General features: G+C 48.1%; 1 protein-coding gene across 7 annotated transcripts in view; it reads right to left on the bottom strand.

Annotated features, from left to right (window-relative positions):
- amot (angiomotin) overlaps positions 1-19,636 on the bottom strand; it is a 37,230-nt gene that overhangs the window by 9,210 nt on the left and 8,384 nt on the right. For 2 of the 7 annotated variants that reach the window (XM_062536486.1, XM_062536480.1), the window contains exons 2-9: positions 14,983-15,276; positions 14,099-14,160; positions 13,664-13,796; positions 11,371-12,577; positions 8,470-9,037; positions 7,602-7,746; positions 4,287-4,379; positions 3,397-3,542 (exon numbers count right to left, since the gene is read on the bottom strand). In XM_062536486.1, the coding sequence (XP_062392470.1) occupies positions 3,397-3,542; positions 4,287-4,379; positions 7,602-7,746; positions 8,470-9,037; positions 11,371-12,577; positions 13,664-13,724 (2,220 nt within the window). In that variant the 5' untranslated portion in view covers positions 13,725-13,796; positions 14,099-14,160; positions 14,983-15,276. Of the gene's footprint in view, positions 1-3,396; positions 3,543-4,286; positions 4,380-7,601; positions 7,747-8,469; positions 9,038-11,370; positions 12,578-13,663; positions 13,797-14,098; positions 14,161-14,982; positions 15,277-17,024; positions 17,116-19,636 lie in introns of those variants that run through there. The other 5 variants (XM_062536483.1, XM_062536479.1, XM_062536482.1 and 2 more) reach the window with 4 other exon arrangements.

Here is a 19,636-nt window from a genome sequence, read left to right as displayed (position 1 = left end):
AACGGAAGACAGGATAGACCAAGCGACAAGAGGGAGAAAAAGAGGAGAAAAGGAGAGAAAGAGAGAGGGAGGAAGAGAGAGCGGGAATGAGAAAAGAAAGAGAGCCAAGAATCCAAGCCATCTCCAGGGCTCTTTCATGGCAGGGCTTAAACTCAAGGGCTTTTGTTGGGAGAACAAGCAGGCGTTTGTGGCGGGGCCTTGCCCAGAAAGTGGAGCAGTCCTGGGCTTCAGAGGGCACTCACACTGAGCCCCGGCCCATTCTTTAGGGCCCAGTTACCAGGGCAGCTGGGCCTCGGCCAGGCTATTTCAGACACACACATCCAATGGATGGAGGAGGGAGACGGGAAGAGCGGAGGAGAGGGCATCAAAAGGCTGAAGACGAGGAGCATAATTCACGCTAAAAAAGCCCACATCTCCTCCAACAGCGGGTGGGTGCTCTCTCTCTCTCTCTTTCTCTATTTCTCTCTCTCGCTCCCTCCTTCCCTCTTGTGGGGTTCACCCTTTCTTTCTTTTCCCCCTCCTTTATGCTTCTTTGTGTGTTAGCTTTGCAGTAGAGATTTGTGAAGATTTGTCTAGGTGTTAGAATGTGTGCCAAGATCTAAATAGGGGTCAGGGGGAATCCCTAGTAGCACAGAGAGAGAGAGAGAGAGAGAGAGAGAGAGAGAGAGAGAGAGAGAGAGAGAGAGAGAGAGTCAATCTAGGCAGGAATGCCAAACAGACAGAGCCACAATCTCCTGTGAGTTCAGCCTATAGCCAGTCCGCTGTGAGTTTCATCTACGATGAAGTCCTATAGTGGTCTCCTGAGTAATCATCTCCAAGGAGTTCAGCTCTAAAGTGACTCTCTATGGGCTCCGCTCTCCAGTTTCCCTTTAATTAATCTCCTGTCAATGCAGCAATGGAATTAGACTAACTATGGGGTTGAACTTGGGAGCCACGGTAGCCACTGTATTCAGCCACAGTCAGTCTGAGCTGCAGTCGCTATTGTGCTCAGACCTACAGCCTGGCTATAAGCCACAGCCTCTACTGAGCACTTCTGAATAGTTAAGAGTGGAGAGATTCTCTGAGTGTTCGCTATCTGAGCTGTTGGTTTCCAGGTGAGAGAACAGGTCCTAGGTCAGATATACAGGGGATTCGGTTGATTTTCAGGTGAGAGATCCAGTCCTGGATCAGACATACAGAAGATTGTGCTTCACCACATGAGGTATGTGGACTCTCTGGCACATTATGAAAATGGAGTTCGCTGTAAACTTTGTCATTACAATTCCTAATGTGCTGACTGGCCTTTTCCAGAGACAAAATGGCTGCTTGGTTGTAAATGTGTTGTTGCATTGTGCCATCCATTATGTTCTACGCATTCTTCTGTCCTCAAGGGGGGTCAGATTAATCCAGCTAATTTAGGAACAGTGGCGAAAGATAGAACTTACAATTCCTGTATTTGTGAATAGGCCATCTCTCTCTCTCTCTCTCTCTCTCTCTCTTTCTTTCCAGAGCAGCAAAACGGTACTGAGCAGCAATTCAAAACGGGACTGACTCCAGTAACTACCATTGTCTGTCTATTGATTTTGGCTTGGGCTTAATAGTGTTAAATATAGCTAACCTTTCCAAATGTCAATTTCAGTAACGGTTTATTGAATCTTGTTTCCATTTCGAGTCTCATGAATCCAAAATGAACCCTGGCAAAGGTAGCTTATGCTTTAAATCCATTTTCTCTTCTTGGAAATGTTTTTGCAAGTGAATTATACTAAAATGTTTTTTGAAATAGACCATTGCAAAAACATACAAACCAATACAGTTCACAAAAGACAAAAGTCTGGAACAAATACTAAACACAACGTTTTCTAAATTTCAAACATTTCGTCCTCCACTTGGCCGTTTGAACACTGACCATGTGTGTGTCTGGCTCTAAAGGTATGGAGCGATGGGCTCCAACACTGACCAGGTGTGTGTCTGGCTCTAAAGGTATGGAGCGATGGGCTCCAACACTGACCAGGTGTGTGTCTGGCTCTAAAGGTATGGAGCGATGGGCTCCAACACTGACCAGGTGTGTGTCTGGCTCTAAAGGTTATGGTGTGTGATGGGCTCCATGGCTCCTCAGGCTGAGGGAAGGGCTTTGGCTCCCTGCCTACAGGCCTGGGGAGAGTCAGAGGTGCTAGAAAACCGAGGCCTGTCAAAGACGTGTTCCTGGCGTCGCAGTGCCGCGCCATTCAGCAGATAACAGCGCTCCGAGCTGAGGACGCCTGAAATGCCTGGAGTGCTTGCAGGGTACGCGTGTAACACTTCGCTGAGAACAGTCATATGTCTGGCCTGGGTAGGTGTTCTGTGATAGTGCTTTTGGATGTCATAGTGTGCTTATACAACACAGGATTTGGTTAGATGGTGGTTTCCTTTTAGAAGACGTACGAGCAAATAGACCTCAGCTTTGATGCCTCAGTATGCATTAACCCATCTTGACCACAGGGTGGCGCATATTCCTATAGTGAGGTCATAAGGAGGTGAAACGAGTCCTCCCACATAAAAGATACATGGGGCCAAATTTTATGAAGGGTGTTTTGCTCTCACACGCATCTGACTTGGCTAGGTGCACAATGATCAGTTGCTCCTCGGCGACGCAAGGAGCGGTTAAGTGTTTAGTCACCTGTGATTAAATGACAGTGATGGAGATTAGACATCCGTGAGGAATTCCTTAATGGGCGTCTAATTCAGTTGTTTTGGCAGTTGCCAAAACGGATGCACTGTGAACACTCGAGTTTTTCAACCGGAGATAAAAAAAAAAAACCATTATCGCCGCTGATTGGAACTGTGAATATTTAAGCCATCTCCTTTGCAATGCAACATTGAAAGAATAATTGTGTTGGCTTCTGAATCTTAATAAATGCACAACTCATCATTTGCATATGAAATCTGACCATAGACCATAGTTTCCTTTAGGACATTTTACTCGCGGTGCGTGAAGTGAACACGGTGCATTGTTGACACAGGTCTGACTCGCCCCAACAGAACGAGGGCCCACACAGCAGATGATTCACTTTGAACAAAGATCTTCAAGGAACTAGCCGTTGACAGTTAAGTAAGGTATGCTCATCGTATTTGCTCTAGTCATGACTGTTTGCTGTGTGCGTGTGTCTAACAAGTGCTATGACATCGGACTGAAAAACGACACTGTTTTGATATGGTTCACCATGCCTATGTCCTCCACTGGTCCTAAGAATGTTTGTCTACATGTCTATTCTCCACACAAATTCCACCTGCCTTTGTATATCTAAAATGTACAGGCTCAGTGTGCTGCTGTTTCGGCTGCTGCGGACGCTGGGATGAATGTGGCCCAGAACTGGTCCCAAATTCAGGCCAGACCAGCAGAGTCGCGATCTATGGGACGGCCACGTGAGGGGAACTCACCTCTTCCTCCAGCTTGACTACTTTGGCCTGGGCGTTGTTGAGGGCCTGGTCGCGGATCTCGATGTGGCGCCGCTGGTCCTCGTTGGTGGAGCGCTGGGCGCTCAGCTCCATCTCAAGCTTCTCCTTCTCACGCTGAGTCTCCTTGTCTGTCGGAGCAACAGGGACACGACAAGGCATAACGGTTTCAGGACTATACGGGTTGCCTGGCTGGCCTACAGAGACATTTTGAGGTGGTAGGGTGGGTGTCATTGTCTATGAGACACAATAAAAGGACACAAGTCCTTTTTCATCAAGTTGGATACTCTCATGTTGTGATCCGATGAGGGAGAAACAGTAAAACGTCCTCAAGTTCAGTGGCGACGATTCATTTCATCATTGCAGCACACAAACGTTCTATTTTGCAGATTTGGGATGAGCTTTAGCGGGAAATGAATGACAAAAATGAAATATCATGAATAACTTAAGTAATCAGTTCACCCAGTTATTAAGCACGGGCTGCTTTGAACCTTCAGAATGCCTTTGGCAAAGGATGCAGTGCACAATCAGAACTTATTTATTCGTGATATTTCATTTATGTCATTCATTTACACTCGTTAATCTCCCTTAATGAAAACCTCAAAACACACATACTGTTTTAATTCAGATTATGCCAGTAGTAGCTATTCATCATCAACCTCATCCAAAATGGTGGCAGTAGTAGTGAACTAAATTCACTGATCTGAGCTCAGGGTGAATTGGGAGCACTGTACCAAATGTATTGAATTATTATGTCAGAAAATGTTTAATGAGCCAAACCAAGCCTGTTGGCCAGTCTTCCGGTATCTGGTTGTGAGTCAGTTTGTGTTTTCCAGAAAATTCTCTAGATGGGAGGGTATAATAGGCCTACTCACTCTGAGCAAGAAGCTGAGAGATGGTCTTGCGGTTCTCTTCGGAACCTTCACACTCTTTTGCTGCCAGCTGCTTGTTGGCCGTTTCCATGCGCTCTGAGAACAGACAACAACAACAACAACAAGCATAAGACTTCCCACCCCGACATATCAGTTAGAAAAGTCTCCTTGAAGTGACAAAAGCCTGCAGTTTGATCTGTTTATCTGTGTCTATGATCGCTCATCTTGTGAACTTGATTAGCAGGAGCAGCTTGTATTTCAGCGGAATCGGTTGCTTTTCTAACCACACTGTTGCCGAGCATGCAAATGGCTCAAACAAATGCCTTTTTCTTCAACACACAATTGCAAGCCCAGCCCCCGACATATGTTTGCTTGACTACACTGTGGTTTCTTAAAAATCTGTGGCGAAGGGGAATTATTAGTCAGAGATACAGGATATTCTGCAACCCTGCTGGGGAAAAAAAATAATATGGCAGTTGTGTAAATCCAGACCTTCTGGACAAGAGTGGAGCTAAGACAAGAGATGGATACAGAGATGATTGGGTGGGGGTCGGTACAAAAAAAATGGACGAAGCATTGTCTGTGGGGTGCTGCACTCAAAGTGCCTCTCAGCTCGAGCAAATTACACTCAGATACTGCACCACTGGGGCCTGTTGCTCAGCAAATACCAAAACAAAAAATTCAAACAGTAACCTTGCATGAGGAAAACTCCCTCCCCATCCAGCCCAGTCATAATTTAGCAGCGGAGGGAGAGCAATATTGGATTCATTAAAAGATGTATTGTACTACAGGGCTAAAGAGGAGCCCTTTTTTTCTTGTTTTTGCTGAGGGGGTGGGAATGGGGGAGAGCAAAAGTAAAACTTTCATCAAGGAACTGGGCCAAAGGTTACAATAATATTTCCATGATGGTAGGACAACGCAGCTCAGCAAGGGACATTCTGGCATTGACCGCCAGCCCCATTATTTCCCTAACTCATCGCAACGCAATAATCAAAACAACTTGTGTTCTGAGCACTGAGCATAACCCTTTCAAATCAATTCTCTTCACGTACAATGAACACCATTAAACTCACCCTAACAAACAATCACTCCTGTAATGCGTACTGCCTGACAGGCCAAATATGTTCCCGCAAATCCCGTCAGGAATACGTGTGCAGTGAAAAACATCCAAGGCATTCCTAACGGCTCGGCTTTGACAAAGCCTCTTAAGACACGAGTCTTGGGCCGCTAAAAAAGCCCAGGAAACAGCCCGAGGTGGTGAGCGGCGTCTCTGGGTAGGTCGCAGGTCGGGTTCGCATGCAGAAAAGCACTCGCATCACACCACCCCGGTTCTGAGAAGCTCAGGCAGCCCTGCGGTGTGAGCAAGACCCCAGGCCACACTGCACGGCCAGAAGAATGAAAAACATGGAAAAGAGGGGGGGGAAAAGTGAAAAATAGGGGGGTGGAGTGGGGTGGTGTGTTGTGGTGTGGTGGAGGGGAGGTGGTGTTGGAATGGAGCTGAGAAGGCTGGAGCTGGGGGGAGGGGAGGGGGAGAAATGTGTGTGATGTGTTGTAAAAGTGAGGGCTCTCCCAGTGGACGCCAGTCTGGGCACTCCGCCATGTGTTGAGTCCACCCCCCCCACCCCCCCCCCCCCCCCGCCCCCAAAACGAAAACGCACGGCCGGCATGACCGTGCTCGGCCGACGTCACCACCGAAGACTGAATAAAGAAGCAGGAGTTTGGTCGAACAAAGGAGGCTTTGCTTTCCCTCGTGCTGAGAGATATTCATACTTTGCCTGCAGGAAAGGTTCTTGATTTTCGATTTTTTGATGTGGCTGTGTGCGAAAGGAAGGCAGGGACTGTTTTGGCCTGGATACTCAACCAGAGGGGGTGGGGGAAAGTTTTGGGAACATTCTAGAAGGAAATCCCTTGTTGGGAGCAGAACTTGAACCGGGCCCAGAACCCAGTTCAGGCTGAAAGCTCCTTCCCATCTGATTGGCAGAAGGGACTCTGGACTCTGGGTGGGGGTCAGGATTTTATGGCAGTTAGCCTGAGCCTTTTCTTTCTTTATTGACCCTTTCTTCCACTTTTCTTACCTCTCCTGTCGGTCATACACACTGATGCTTGCTCTCCCCCATCTATCAGTTTCGATTTCTTTCTCACTCACACACACACACACACACACACACACACAAGGAAAACAGGAAATAACAGAGGGACACAAGGGTCTTGCAAAAGAAGAGATCCTGTCCACACCCCGGAGCACAGTTTCTGTTTAGTTTGCTGCTGATGCTCTGCCCTGCTCTGCACTCTAGCTGGGCTCTCTGCATGAGCGCTAGTGGGTGATGGGCCCAGGAGGCCTACCTCTCTACCCTGGGAGCTTAACACAAGACAAACTAAATTAAAAAAAGCAATGTGTACTACCGTAATTTCCAGACTATTAGCCGCGGATTATACATTGCTTTTGCTAAATTTCCTCAGATATGAGGTTAATACAGGGGGGCAGTTAATATGGTGTTAATATGGTTTTGTTTCTTGTGTATAAGCCGCACTGTCCTGCACCTTAAATACACAATGTGGCTTATATGCTTATAGTATGTGAAATTACTGTACATAAAAATAGCATCTGTATGGTAGCAAAGTAATATTATGTGTACTATGTGCTCTCTGAAGACTGACTAACAGAATTACTAAGTGACTGCACACACGCAAAAAAATAAATTGCACTGCTAACACAGAGGTGCGCTCAAATTCCTTACACAAGCAAACATTCGCAGTGAACATGTCTTCTCTTAACAGGTAATTTGAACAATTTTGTGTAAACATTCCATCTCAACGGTATCCCTCCGTCCAACTCCCAGCTTCTTCGCGGAGAACTACCTCCTCAAACTCTTTGTGGATGTTTACAAAAACGTTCGCTGAAAACTCAAGTTGAACAGAGGTTTGAATTTAAGGGCAATTTCACGGAAAATGTCACAACCATAACGCCAATGAAATGCCTTGGTATTTGTATGATGTGAATGATAACATTATTTTTTGTGCATTTTTTTTTCATGTACATTCTTCAGCCAAAAATAGCAAATGCTCAAATTTCATGTAATCATTCATACCATACCACCACATTTTATTGGCGTTATGGACATGACAAAAAAACCCTTAATTTTCTGTCGAATTACCGTTAAACACAACTCCATTTCCCCACATGTAATTTTCCAGCCTGACCAATTCCACATGACATGTACTCAAGACACACTTTCCAATAGCTCTCAGGTACCCAGAATGCAGCGCTGCACTGACTAAACGACCAGAACTGGCCACGAGTCCTGCCCTCAGGCTCACCTCTGAGGTCACGGTTGAAGTCGTGCAGCCTCCGCACCTCCAGCTCCAGCTTGTTCCTCATGGTCTTCTCCAGGGCCTCGCGCTTCGTCGACGACTTGACCAGGTTCTCGTATGCCTCGGACACCAGCTGAATCTCGGTTTCCAGCTGAAGCGACACAGACACTCAACTGGCTCAGTACAGGCTTTTTTCCCACTGAAGACATGTTCCAGCAAGGTGAGTTCATCAACAGACAATCAAAAGAGGTAACAGAGAAAAAAAACACTCAAACCACTATACTGGTCCAACAGCAAACCACACACTATCCAAATACAACAAGCTGCCCACTCCCTTACCGTAGATGTTACATTTCAAGAGGAGACTTTTGTTTTCACTGAAGACAGAGATGTTCCACCAGACACTCAAACGAGATGGTGTAAACTACAATATCAGTCCAGTAAACCTAACAGTAAACATACAGTACCACAAATAACAGCACAGCAGCCTGACCACATCCCGCTCTTACTCTAGAGATCAAAAGAAAGTGATTGTTGCCTAGTACCAGGAGCAGACAGACTAGCGTTAAAACATTTGCATTGAGGACATAACCCAAGAAGGAACAACTGAATTGTCCATGTGAGCCTCTGACCTTCTGCAGTTTGGACACCTTCCTGGACCTTTCTACACTTTTTACACTGGAGGTAAACACACATGCATCTCTGTAGGGATAATCTCCAGTGTTGGCACTGGCAATGGCACTTTTAATATGTTGAGCCTAGTCAGTGACTTTGTTGCTCAATACTCAATACACAATCTAACTCAATACCACTGGCCTTCTACTCAAAACGGCACCTACATACTACAACTGTATTGTCCACGTGAGACTCTGACCTTCTGCAGTTTGGACACCTTCTCGGCGCACAGCTCCATCTCCTGTTTCAGCATGCGGTTCTCCTCGTTCAGCATGTCCACCATTTGCTGTGCCCGCGCCATCATGGCGTACGGGTCACTCTGCATAGAGTAATGATGCCCGTAATGCCCACCCTGTCCCGAGCTGGACCCCGGTCCGTGTGCATGACCCTGTCCAGGCCCTGGTCCCTGCTGCTGCTGCTGGTGCTGCTGCTGGTACTGGTGCTGGTGTTGGTGCTGGCTCCTGGGCGCCGAGCCGTAGGGGTCCTGTGGGAACCCGTGACCCCGCTGCTGAGGTGCGTGCGCTGGGCCTCCAGGCCCGTAGGGGTCTCCCTGGTGGGAGCCGGGGCTCCGGGGGCCCAGGGAGTAGGGGTCGCCCGGGTGGGCCATGTGCTGTTGGGAGGCGTGGCTGGAGGCGGCCGCCGCAGCCATCAGGCTGCTGAGGGTGGAGGACTGTGCGCGGGACAACGAGCCCACGGACGTGACGGACGAGGTGGGGCTGTGGTGGTGGAGGTTCCGCTGAGAGTGATGAGAACTCTCTTTGCTCGACCTGTTGGGGAGACAGACACAGTAAACAACACAGCTACTTAATGGAGGAATTGGAAATGCCAGGCAATGAGGACCCTTTACTGGGTTTAAAGACAGACCAGAGATTGTTCACATTCATCTCTAAGGAACTTTAAAGACAGACTAGCAACTTTGTAGCTATCTCATTCATGTGACCCCACTGTACACAAATACTAAGGTATTTATGAAACGTCACTGATCATTAAAACAGAGAAAAGATTATCTTCCCAATGGCCTACCAAAATTTCAAATTTGAAGACATATCATTTCTTTCAAGAGGAGGTTTGAGACTTGACCACAGGAACAAGTGGCATACAAAAGGGGAAGAAGAGGGACTATTTTGATGATTCTGGGTGATATAGCATGGAAAATAACCACAAAGGGAGTCACACCTACAGTTGGTGTTTGAGAAATCTCTTGTGACTTGTGACTTACTTCCCTGTAGCTTAAATGATTTTGAAAGACGTAAACAGCCCAACTAATGGTCGATCATCAAAACAAACGGACATGTCAGGACTTGTCAGTTGATTATTAAAATTCCAGATGCATTCCTCTTGTCATTCTACACAAAATAGCGCAGGAGTAACGAATGCAGAAAGAACAGGCCAAACAGGCTTCTTCCTAGACGCCTTTGTGACAGCGAGTCCCCATCGGGAAGGGCCCTACATATTTTCATCAGGGAGCATCAAAACGGCAAGTCCCTACACATCCACATCAACAAACATCAGGTCGCCGAGGCTACAGCCTTAATATTACAAAATCAGTTGGAGGTGTTACATGGAAATTTGTTAAAAACAAATTAATGATGAATCATGAATGATGCTTAGCAATTAGCATTAATATGGCCAGGGTGACCAAAGGCCTTTGTATGGATACCTGTTGATGGGGCAGCTAGGCATTTCAAGATGTAGGATATACCGTAATTTCCCGACTATACATTGATTTTGCTAAATTTCTTCAGCTATGAGGTTAATACAGGGGGCAGTTAATATGATGTTAATATGGTTTTGTTTCTTTTAACTTGCATAAAACACAGTCCTGCAGCTTATACACAATGCGGCTTATATGCGGGAAATTACTGTAGTGCAGCTTGGACAAGACATGAAGTCGCCCCAGTGTCTAAAGCATCTAGCCAATAATCTAACTCTTTACTGGATAATCGGTATTCCAAAAAAACTACTGCCAGCACTGCACAACAGCGGCAAATCAATTATCACATGTGAGGTATTCAGCAACAACAGGAACTGAATTGGTTTGGAAGAATTGAAAGGGGAATGTGGATGAACAGGGATGGACTAACTGCTACTAACTGTTTCCTACCGTTTTTACACTTGTGGAGGTTAACAGACACACATGCATCTCTGCGGGGATCATCTTCATGTTGGCACTGGCAGACACTCTTAATAACATGTTGAGCCTAGTCAGTGACTTTGTTGCTCAATACTCAATACACAATCTAACTCAATACCACTGGCCTTCTTACTCAAAACGGCACCTACATACTGGACAACTATAGGCTATTTTATGTGAAAGTTTCAGGTGAAACAGGGCCCGGGTTGAAAAATATCAGAGTGTTCCTTTAAGTACTTAGGAATAGCATTACCTTATTCAGTTGTTTCCAAAGACAAGTCTTAGCCAGTCTTACATCCAGCAACAAACCAACCAGATAACCTCCACAACCAACAAACCAACCAACCAGATAACCTCTACTTTTTCAGCTGACAAGGTTTTCAGCCTTTCAGTTTTCAGCTGAAAAGGTGGAGGCGGACAGCGGCTACATGCTATTATTCTACACAAGGCAAGGAAACACAACACCTCAGTGAAAAATGACTAGTCAGAGAAACTGCAGCCAAAAGTGAAATTTCCTTTTTTCGAAAGACCGGTTTTGTCAAAACATGTTGTGTCTAGAGTGTGGTTATCACTAACAGCCAGAGCCTTGTGAGTTTTTTTGGCACCGAGTGCAGTCATATCAACTGTTTCTTTGCATGCGGACATGGCAGTAATACATATGTAGAAAATGTACATAAATGAATTAAACCGGCATCTGTTGAACAACCGAGTAGGACAATGTAAATGTTTAATCAGTATGTGCTCCACCAGTATGTGTTGTTGAAGTGGCAGGGACATTACTCTACCAGCAAAGCTGCATGAACATAAAGTCTCCCTTTTAAGCATGAGGGTAAATCCAATACAGGTAAATATTAGTAATATTTTAGTACAGAACAAACTCCTATGAACACATTTTCACTGACTGCATAACAGGCCTTGACACTAGAAGAGCTCGTGCAGCCACACAGAGTTGATTTTCACACTCACCGGAAGGATCCGTACTCGGGCGGGGGCTGGTACCGGACGTGGGGCATGTCCTGGGGGGGGCGTCCCTGCTGTGGCGGCTGCCGGTGGGGCTCGGTGTAGTAGTGCCCCTCCTGCCCCTGCATCTGATGCTGGTGCCCCTGCTGCTGCTGCTGGCCCCCTGGCTGGCCCTGGTGGGGCTGGTGCTTGGGCGGAGAGCCCATGCCCTTGAAGGGGTAGTCGGGCGGGGGCCCGCGGTGCGGCTGGCCCAGCGAGGTGGGCTTGTAGTAGTCCCCGGGGGGGCCGGGCGGCGGCAGCTGCGGCGAGAGCGGCGCGCTGGTGACGGGCGCGTGCGCCTTGACGCCGCTGGTGGCCAGCGACAGCTGCATGAGCCGCTCGCTGAGGGAGCGCACGTGGCCCTGCTTCAGGTCCTTCAGCCCGTCGTCCTGGTGCACCTTGCCCGCGCCGCTCACCCGCTGCACCGTCGGCCGGCCCTCCGTGCGCACCTTGGCGCTGCCGCCGCCGAATCCGGCGACCGCCGTCACGTAGAAGGCCGCCCCGAGCTGGGACTGAGGCTGAGGCTGTTGCTGCTGCTGCCCACATTGCTGCTGCTGCTGCTGCTGCTGCTGCTGTTGCTGCTGTTGTGATGGAGGTGGCTGCTGGTGGCCACGGAAGTACTGCGACTGCACCTTGGCCTCCTCGTAGGTGGGCAGGTCCTCCGGGTTGGGCCCCTGGCCTCCTCCCATGCCGACTCCTCCGCTGCCTCCCCCTGCGCCTCCCCGCGTCCCGAGCTGCTTCTCCAGGCCGCTGTCCGCCTGCAGCTCCTGTCCCTGCGGCTCCTGCCGGGCGATGTGAGGCATCATGGAGTGGTCGTCCACCGGGCCTCCAGGACCCTGCGGGTACCCACCCATGGACCCCTGCTGGCTCTGCTGCTGTTGGTGATGCTGCTGCATCTGCTGCTGATGTTGTTGGTGTTGTTGGTGTTGTTGGTGTTGCTGCTGTTGTTGTTGTTGTTGTTGTTGTTGTTGTTGCTGCTGCAGAGCCAGGTAGTTGCGGCTGTCGCCGTAGCGCATCTGCTCCTGCAGGAGGCGCTGGAGGACGGTGTTGCTGCCGCCGCCGCCTCCGCCGCCGCTTCCCCCGCCAGACGCCTCGTCCGCCGTCGGCCTCATGTCGTGGTCGCGTAGACCCCGCACCTCATGGAAGGAGGAACTGCGGCCTCGGTCAGCGCTCCCTGACGAGGACAAACCAGAGGAGAGAGAGAGAGAGCGAGAGAGAGAGAGAGAGAAGGTTGGGGAGGAGGGAAAGAGCACAAAGAACTAGGGGTTAGGGGGTGCACAGCACTACAAGAACCTCTCGGGGTGCACTCCAGACGCAGAAGAGAGAAATGGAAGCAAGATGAGTCATGGAGAAGGAGGGGGGTGGGGGTGGGGTCAGGGAAACTCCCAAAGTTACTCCTGAAGGAACCTGGAAAATGTAAGCCAAAGACTAGGCTGCATTCCCACCCGCTTCCCAAAAAGCAACACATTTTTTTTTTTTTTTTTTTTTAAACCTGCCTTGGAAGACCAATACATTGAATAACACTTTGACAGTCGGATCCTTTTCTGGAAATGATTCAAATTGGATCTGAATTGGTTTAAGACTAGACTTAAGGGAAGTGAAATGCTCCAAGTAAAGCACTTGTGTTAGGAAATCATTAATATATATATAGGTGACATATGAGATGCCCACTGTCAAAGCATGAAAGAACTCCCCCAATATTCATTAAAGCAAGTCCCAAAATCTCCAATGAAAATGACAACAGCAATGATGTGCCAACATGCAGTGAATGCAGTCCAATCACTTTTTACACAAATCTCCCGACATTTAATGGGCAGACGAAGTGTTGACAAACCACAGTAGTAACCAGCCACATCTATCAAGTTATGAACTAGGCATCCTAATTGTCTCTGAGCATGGAAACAATTACAAATGAGGAAGTGACATGTTAAAAACAAACAAAGCCGTTAGGTAGAGAAACCATTCCAGTAATCAAATCAAGTGCCAAAGTAAACACTAGCTTTTGAGTTAAACCATGTCCAGGTTAGACATTAAAAGTGACTGCACAAGAGCAGGCACAAAGTTAATCTCGTCATGGACTTATGTAAATGACAGGATCCAAACAAGCTAAAAGTTAAAGTGGATTCGATAAACTATAAACTGTAGTCTTCAAATGAGATTTAAAGTTGGAGTGGTTTCAAGCAACAGCTTTGAATGCCTACTAGAAGCCTAATAGGTGCGGTCGACATCTAGGAGAGTAAAGGAATAGGGAGATTATTACATCTAGAGCTTTCTGATATTCGTCCCATTCTCAAGGAGGAGGAGGCTTTTTTCCGAAACATCTGTGGCAAACGAATAGTGACAAAGAAAGAGAAGAGGGGTGTCGGGTCAACGCTGCAGTGCTTTTGTATTTCCTTTAAAAGATGAGAGATGGGAGACATGAGACATATGAACGGAATGGCAAAATGGCAAAGTCCACATACACACATACACGCGCACGCACGCACGCACGCACACACACACACACACACACACACACACACACACACACACACACACACACACACACACACACAGACACACAGACACACAGACACACACGTGCACACACACACACACACACACACACACACACACACACACAAACACACACACACACACGCACATGGAGAGAGACACACACCCAAATACCCAAACACCACTCATACATACATACTTCAACCTCTATTTCCTGTTGCTCTTCCCCAATATCTTCTCTGTCTCCCACTGCCTCCCCCTCTTCAGAACCGATGAGGATGACAACAGACAAATGGAGGGTGGAAAAACAAACACACATGAGCAAAAAAACGCAGGGTGTGGGTGGGGGGTGGGGGGGATGGGGGACAGAGAGGAATGGCTACAGTGACAAGACAGATAGGCTTGTTTGGTGGTGGTGCTGTGAGCACAGGAATGAACTGAAATAGAGCCTGAAATACGCCGACTGAGGTTTAGATAGCAGCTAGCCACGTTTTTATATCTACAGATTGAACACATATGGGATTGAATAACAATCTGTGCTGAGATTCCTCTTTTTCCATGGACTTTTCTGGACAATACATGTGACAGGATGAGCTTCAGAACTCTCTCTCGCGCTCTCTCTCTCTATATATATATGCATGTGCTTTTGCACACACAGCACGCCCTCTGAATTTAATACTGTGTTCTGTGTAGAACTGCAACATGCTCATATTGAAAGACACATTTGCAAAACATAAACCCTGCCCCAATCAGTTTTGAGCTGGACAGAGTTTGATCAGATATTCTCCTCATCCCACAGCCAAATGCAAACACACACAACAAACTCACACACACACACACACACACACACACACACACACACACACACACACACCACAACACAACACACAACACACAACACACAACACACAACACACAACACACAACACACAACACACAACACACAACACACAACACACAACACCCACACGTGTTCACTCCACTACAGTACATCCTGAGGCCTGGGCCTAACCCCCCCTCTGCATACCATACCCCCACCCTCTCCGCACAGGTTGCTCGGTGACCCCCGTTTCCGCCGGTTACCTGTGTGGCTGTTGTGGCTGCTGCTGCTGGCTGGGAGGGTCACGGCTGTGGCGTGCTCATGGTGCGACGCTCGCTCCTCACTCCGCTGCTCGACCGCGCCACCGACACTGGCACCAGGGTTGGCACTGCCACTGGCACTGACGCTGACGCTGGCGCTGGCGCCGGAGGTGGAGGTGGAGGTGGAGGTGGGGGTGGGGTCGTCGGGATCAGGCTCTTCGGCCTGCAGCTCCAGAAGCTCCTCTAGCCGTTGTAGGACGCCCAGTCGCTGTGCCACGTCCCGCACACCCAGCCACTCTGAGACAGGAAAGCAAAGTTCACCAGCCGGACAGAACAATGGGGGCGGGATGTTCCACACACACACACACACACACACACACATATATACACAGGAGATAGGATAAAGGAGGCGTATGTGGGCGGGGGCCATCTTTACACACACACACACACACACACACACACACACACACCCACACCCATATATACACAGGGGTAAAGATGAAAGATGAAAGGGGTGTGTGGCATGGCTTTGCTTTGTTTTTATTTCCTGGGCATTGAAAGTATCACTGAGTTTTTCACCCAGCTGTGAGAGAGAATGGCACTGCTGGGGGAGATGGTTGCCTGAATAGTGTGTGTGTGTGTGTGTGTGTGTGTGGTGTAGCTTAAACACAGGATGTGGAGGATGTTCCTCTCGGACAGCAGAGAACAAGAGCCCCTCTGGACAAAAACATACAGGACTTTAACAGCACAACATCCTCGGGGTCATGCCATCCTGGCTATACATAGATACCTGTTTCATAACACCTTGCCAATTACAAATATATGTTACATACATTATGCATTGTGTAATACTATACTTATATTTCTATAAAAACATATGCGATGTACATGAATGATTTGCCAGCATATTGAGCATACAATTTAAGTCCACATTGCATCAGTATGTGTGCTCCTGGGAACCAAAGCCATCTTGTTGGTGTTAGAAGAACGTTGTTCCTCTGGTTGAGTTCTACCAACTCATAAACAAGTACTGGTAGGTCTTTAAAAGCTGGATTTCTCCTCAGGGTTAGAGCCACTTCTCGTGTTTATGTTGCTCACCCGTACTGTCTGCAGAGGAGAGGACTGGGGGGGGGAAGGGCCGGCTGGGCTGCCCATGACCACGCAGATCCACACGGCCCAGTCAAACACAAAGGAAAACACATGCAAACCTGAACTTCCCCAAAGCTTTACCACCAAAGCCTGATAGTGATCTTCAAGATGATCCAAAACACACACACACACACACATACGCGCGCACACACACACACACACACACACGCAAGCACACAAAATAAGTAACTCAAGCACTATCACATCGAGTAATCACCTCCAACCACCCTGAAATAACTTCCAGATGTTGCTTCATTGTCCCTCTTTCTCTCCTCTATTCACTTCTTTTTTAAAAAACAAATTCTCCTCAGTCAGACCATTCCCCTTTTAACCTTTAGCCCATCCCCCCCCCCCTCTCTCTCTCTCTCTCTCTCTCTGATGCAGACTGTACGTTCCCGGACTGCCTCAGATAAATTGTTTACTCCACGGCCACCGTGGCCCTCGAGCCAATCTGCGGAACCCGACATTCCTCCAGGACACGCGGGCCTGCGCTTCCCAAAAGTGAACAGTTAGCAGAGCGGGTGACCTACACCTACCCCTGAGCACTCAAGAGAACTACTACATCTCAGCTGACATCTTAAGTACATAGGCAATGCCTATTGAGCATGGACAATATCAGCCAAAAGACACAATGTGACAAGAGCAGAGAAGAAAACACCAAACTCAAGCACATGCTTGGTTATAGTAAAGTCTACATTAATAACACTGGTGACAGCTAGGGAAAGTTTTTTTCTGACAAAGTACAATTCGAACTAACTGTTGAACGTACTCCAACCAATGTAGTCCAGGCAAGTAAAGCAAGTAAGTAAATAAGTCTTTATTTACATAGCGTAACTGATGATTAAATGAATAGAGCTTTAAAGAAGAAATGCACTCAAAGCAAGGGAATCACTCACAACAAACAGGCACGGACCAACCCGTGGGAGAGTGCTGTAGCCCGGGCAAAGCTACTGTGACGCCGGCGTGCGGATCAGAAATGATGGATGTGCTCCGGAGAGGTCTGAGAAATCCGCTAAAGGCTCTGTGAACCTCCTGATCTGCGTTTGGCAGCGCTCTGCTTGGAGTGGCACGGCACGACACGGCACAGCACGTCTGCTCAAGGTAGGATGAGCAGCACTCCTCCTCCAGGTGTGGCCGTGGGGACAGGTGGGTCTGGACGCAGGCCAGGTTCACACACACACACACACACACACACACACACCCTCATACCTGTGGAGTGCTGTCACCACCTACCAAGCAGCCAGGCCAATCCAGGTGGAGGGGAATTCAACAGGCACTTCCTTATCATAATCACCTCCGTCAAACCATTAGTGTGAGATGGACATAATGGAAGGCCTAACACACTTAATAATATAATAGCACATGCTTTCATTGTGGCATGGGAAAGTATGCAAAGCATCATCCCTGCAAGACGTAGGATGGGTTTTCAATCCAGATATTTTGCCGGGAAAGGGACTGGACTGGCGCACGTTTATCAGAGACTTTGCCAGTGGTGCCAAGAGCAATAAGGGGCTTTGATGGAGGATGTAGTGGGTACAGGTGCAAACCAGTGCTGGCCAAGACCCAGGCTCACACAAGGCAGGGGGAGAAAAGAAAGAGAGAGAGAGAGAGAGAGAGAACGCCATTGGAGAGTGGGAGGAAAGAGAGTCGGACATGAAGAATGCAGAGTTAAGAAAGGGGAAGAAAGAGAGAGAGAGAGAGAAACAGAGAGAATGAGAGAGAGAGAGGGCCACACAGAAAGAGCAAGAGAGGGAATTGTCTGTAGAAAAAGAGCCAAGCCAGAAAACCCAAAAGGAGGGAAAAAAATGAAAAGAAAAAGAAAAAAGCTCCTAGCATCTCTTAGCAAGGAGCTCAGAAGCCAAAGAACAGTCAGCACCGCTTCCTCTGGAAATTAAATCCTCCAGTTACACTCTTGGCTTCATAAATCAGCCGGCCGCCATCAGTTGCTCTCTTTATCTGCCCCTTCACATGCCAGCTACTTAACCTGACACTGCCAACCAGTTCACCTGGAAATTTAGTCCATGGAGATAGTTACCCCGGAAAAACAGCCATAGGACCTCGATAGCAGTAAGTTACCCTGGCAATGGCAAACAGTTAAACTGACCATACCAACCAGTTCATTTGGAAAGTTAGTCCATGGACATACAGTAGATACCCCGGTGTAGCTACCCTGGCAATGGCAAACAGTTAACCTGATCATACCAACTAGTTCACCTAGAAATTGGTTACAGAAGCTCAATGGGGGCAGCCGTGGCCTACTGGTTAGGGCTTCGAACTTGTGACCGGAGGGTTGCCGGTTCGATCCCCGACCAGTCCACGGCTGGTGCCCTTGAGCAAGGCACCTAACCCCTCACTGCTCCCCGAGCGCCTCTGGTTGGGCATGGCAGCTCACTGCTCTGGGTTAGTTTGTGATTCACCTCACTGTGTGTTCACTGTGTGCTGTGTGTGTTCACTAATTCGGTTAAATTGGGTTAAATGCAGAGAAACGAATTTCCCTCAAGGGATCAAAAAAGGATATATTCTATTCTATTCTTCTATAATGGCATCGCTTGGGAATACCCAATACGAACCTTTGGCCAATTTGGGATTAGCTCTGCAGGTCAATCTCAACTGAGAAGGGTCTGGTGTCAACAAGGCTATCAGTAGCAGCCAGTAAACCGGGCCACGGAGCTTGATAAGGGGCTAGTTGATTTCCTCCACCATCGCCAGTCAAAGTCTCTCCATCCCTCAGTCCCTCTCATGGGATTACATCCTGATCCCAGTTTGAGATGGCGTGCTACATTCTGAACGCAGGCTAAGGTTCTGTGCTCTAATCTAAATATTTGTCCTCCATGTGCGAGTATCCTGGAGCCCTCCTCCCACCCCCCCATGTGATAGGTTGCTTATTCTGGTAATGCAGTTGGAATGCTGCACAATGGAGGCCCAGCACGCGTGCAAACACACACACACACACACACACACACACATACACACAAACTAGCCCCCTCCTGCTGACCTCATCAGTGTGAGACGCTCGCTGGGTTTCAGTGACAGTGAGGTCTTTTTCAGTGACACAAACCCTTTCAGTGCCTTCCAGTGAAAGTTCTAGAATTGAGGGATTTTTTCCCCCAAAAAAATGCTTGAAAGACCTTTTTTTTTCAAAGACTAAGCCAAAAAGCCCTTTTGCAAAGGTAGCACCGACCGTGCTGGTATGCCATGTGAGCTTCAAAATGGACTTACTGTTTCACTTTCAACACAAAATGAGCTCAAAAAGGGAGGAGCACCACACCACCACCCATTCTAGGTAGGATTAAGCATGCAAGCAATGCAGGTCTCAAACTGGACTTACAGTGTTACTGTTCAGTTTAAGGTGACACAAACTGACACACTCCGAGGAGGAGAGCTAGGATTACAGTGGCAAGAGAACCCTCCAGCGTACCCAAACGCAGGACAAAGGCCCGGCACAAAAACAACTTCCATACATTTCTCCGTTTGACACTCTCCCACACTGCTCGGATGCACATGCAAC

The sequence above is a fragment of the Sardina pilchardus genome, chromosome 5, assembly GCF_963854185.1.
Source record: "Sardina pilchardus chromosome 5, fSarPil1.1, whole genome shotgun sequence".
Lineage (NCBI taxonomy): Eukaryota > Metazoa > Chordata > Actinopteri > Clupeiformes > Clupeidae > Sardina > Sardina pilchardus.
This window is presented reverse-complemented; position numbering and strand designations above follow the sequence as displayed.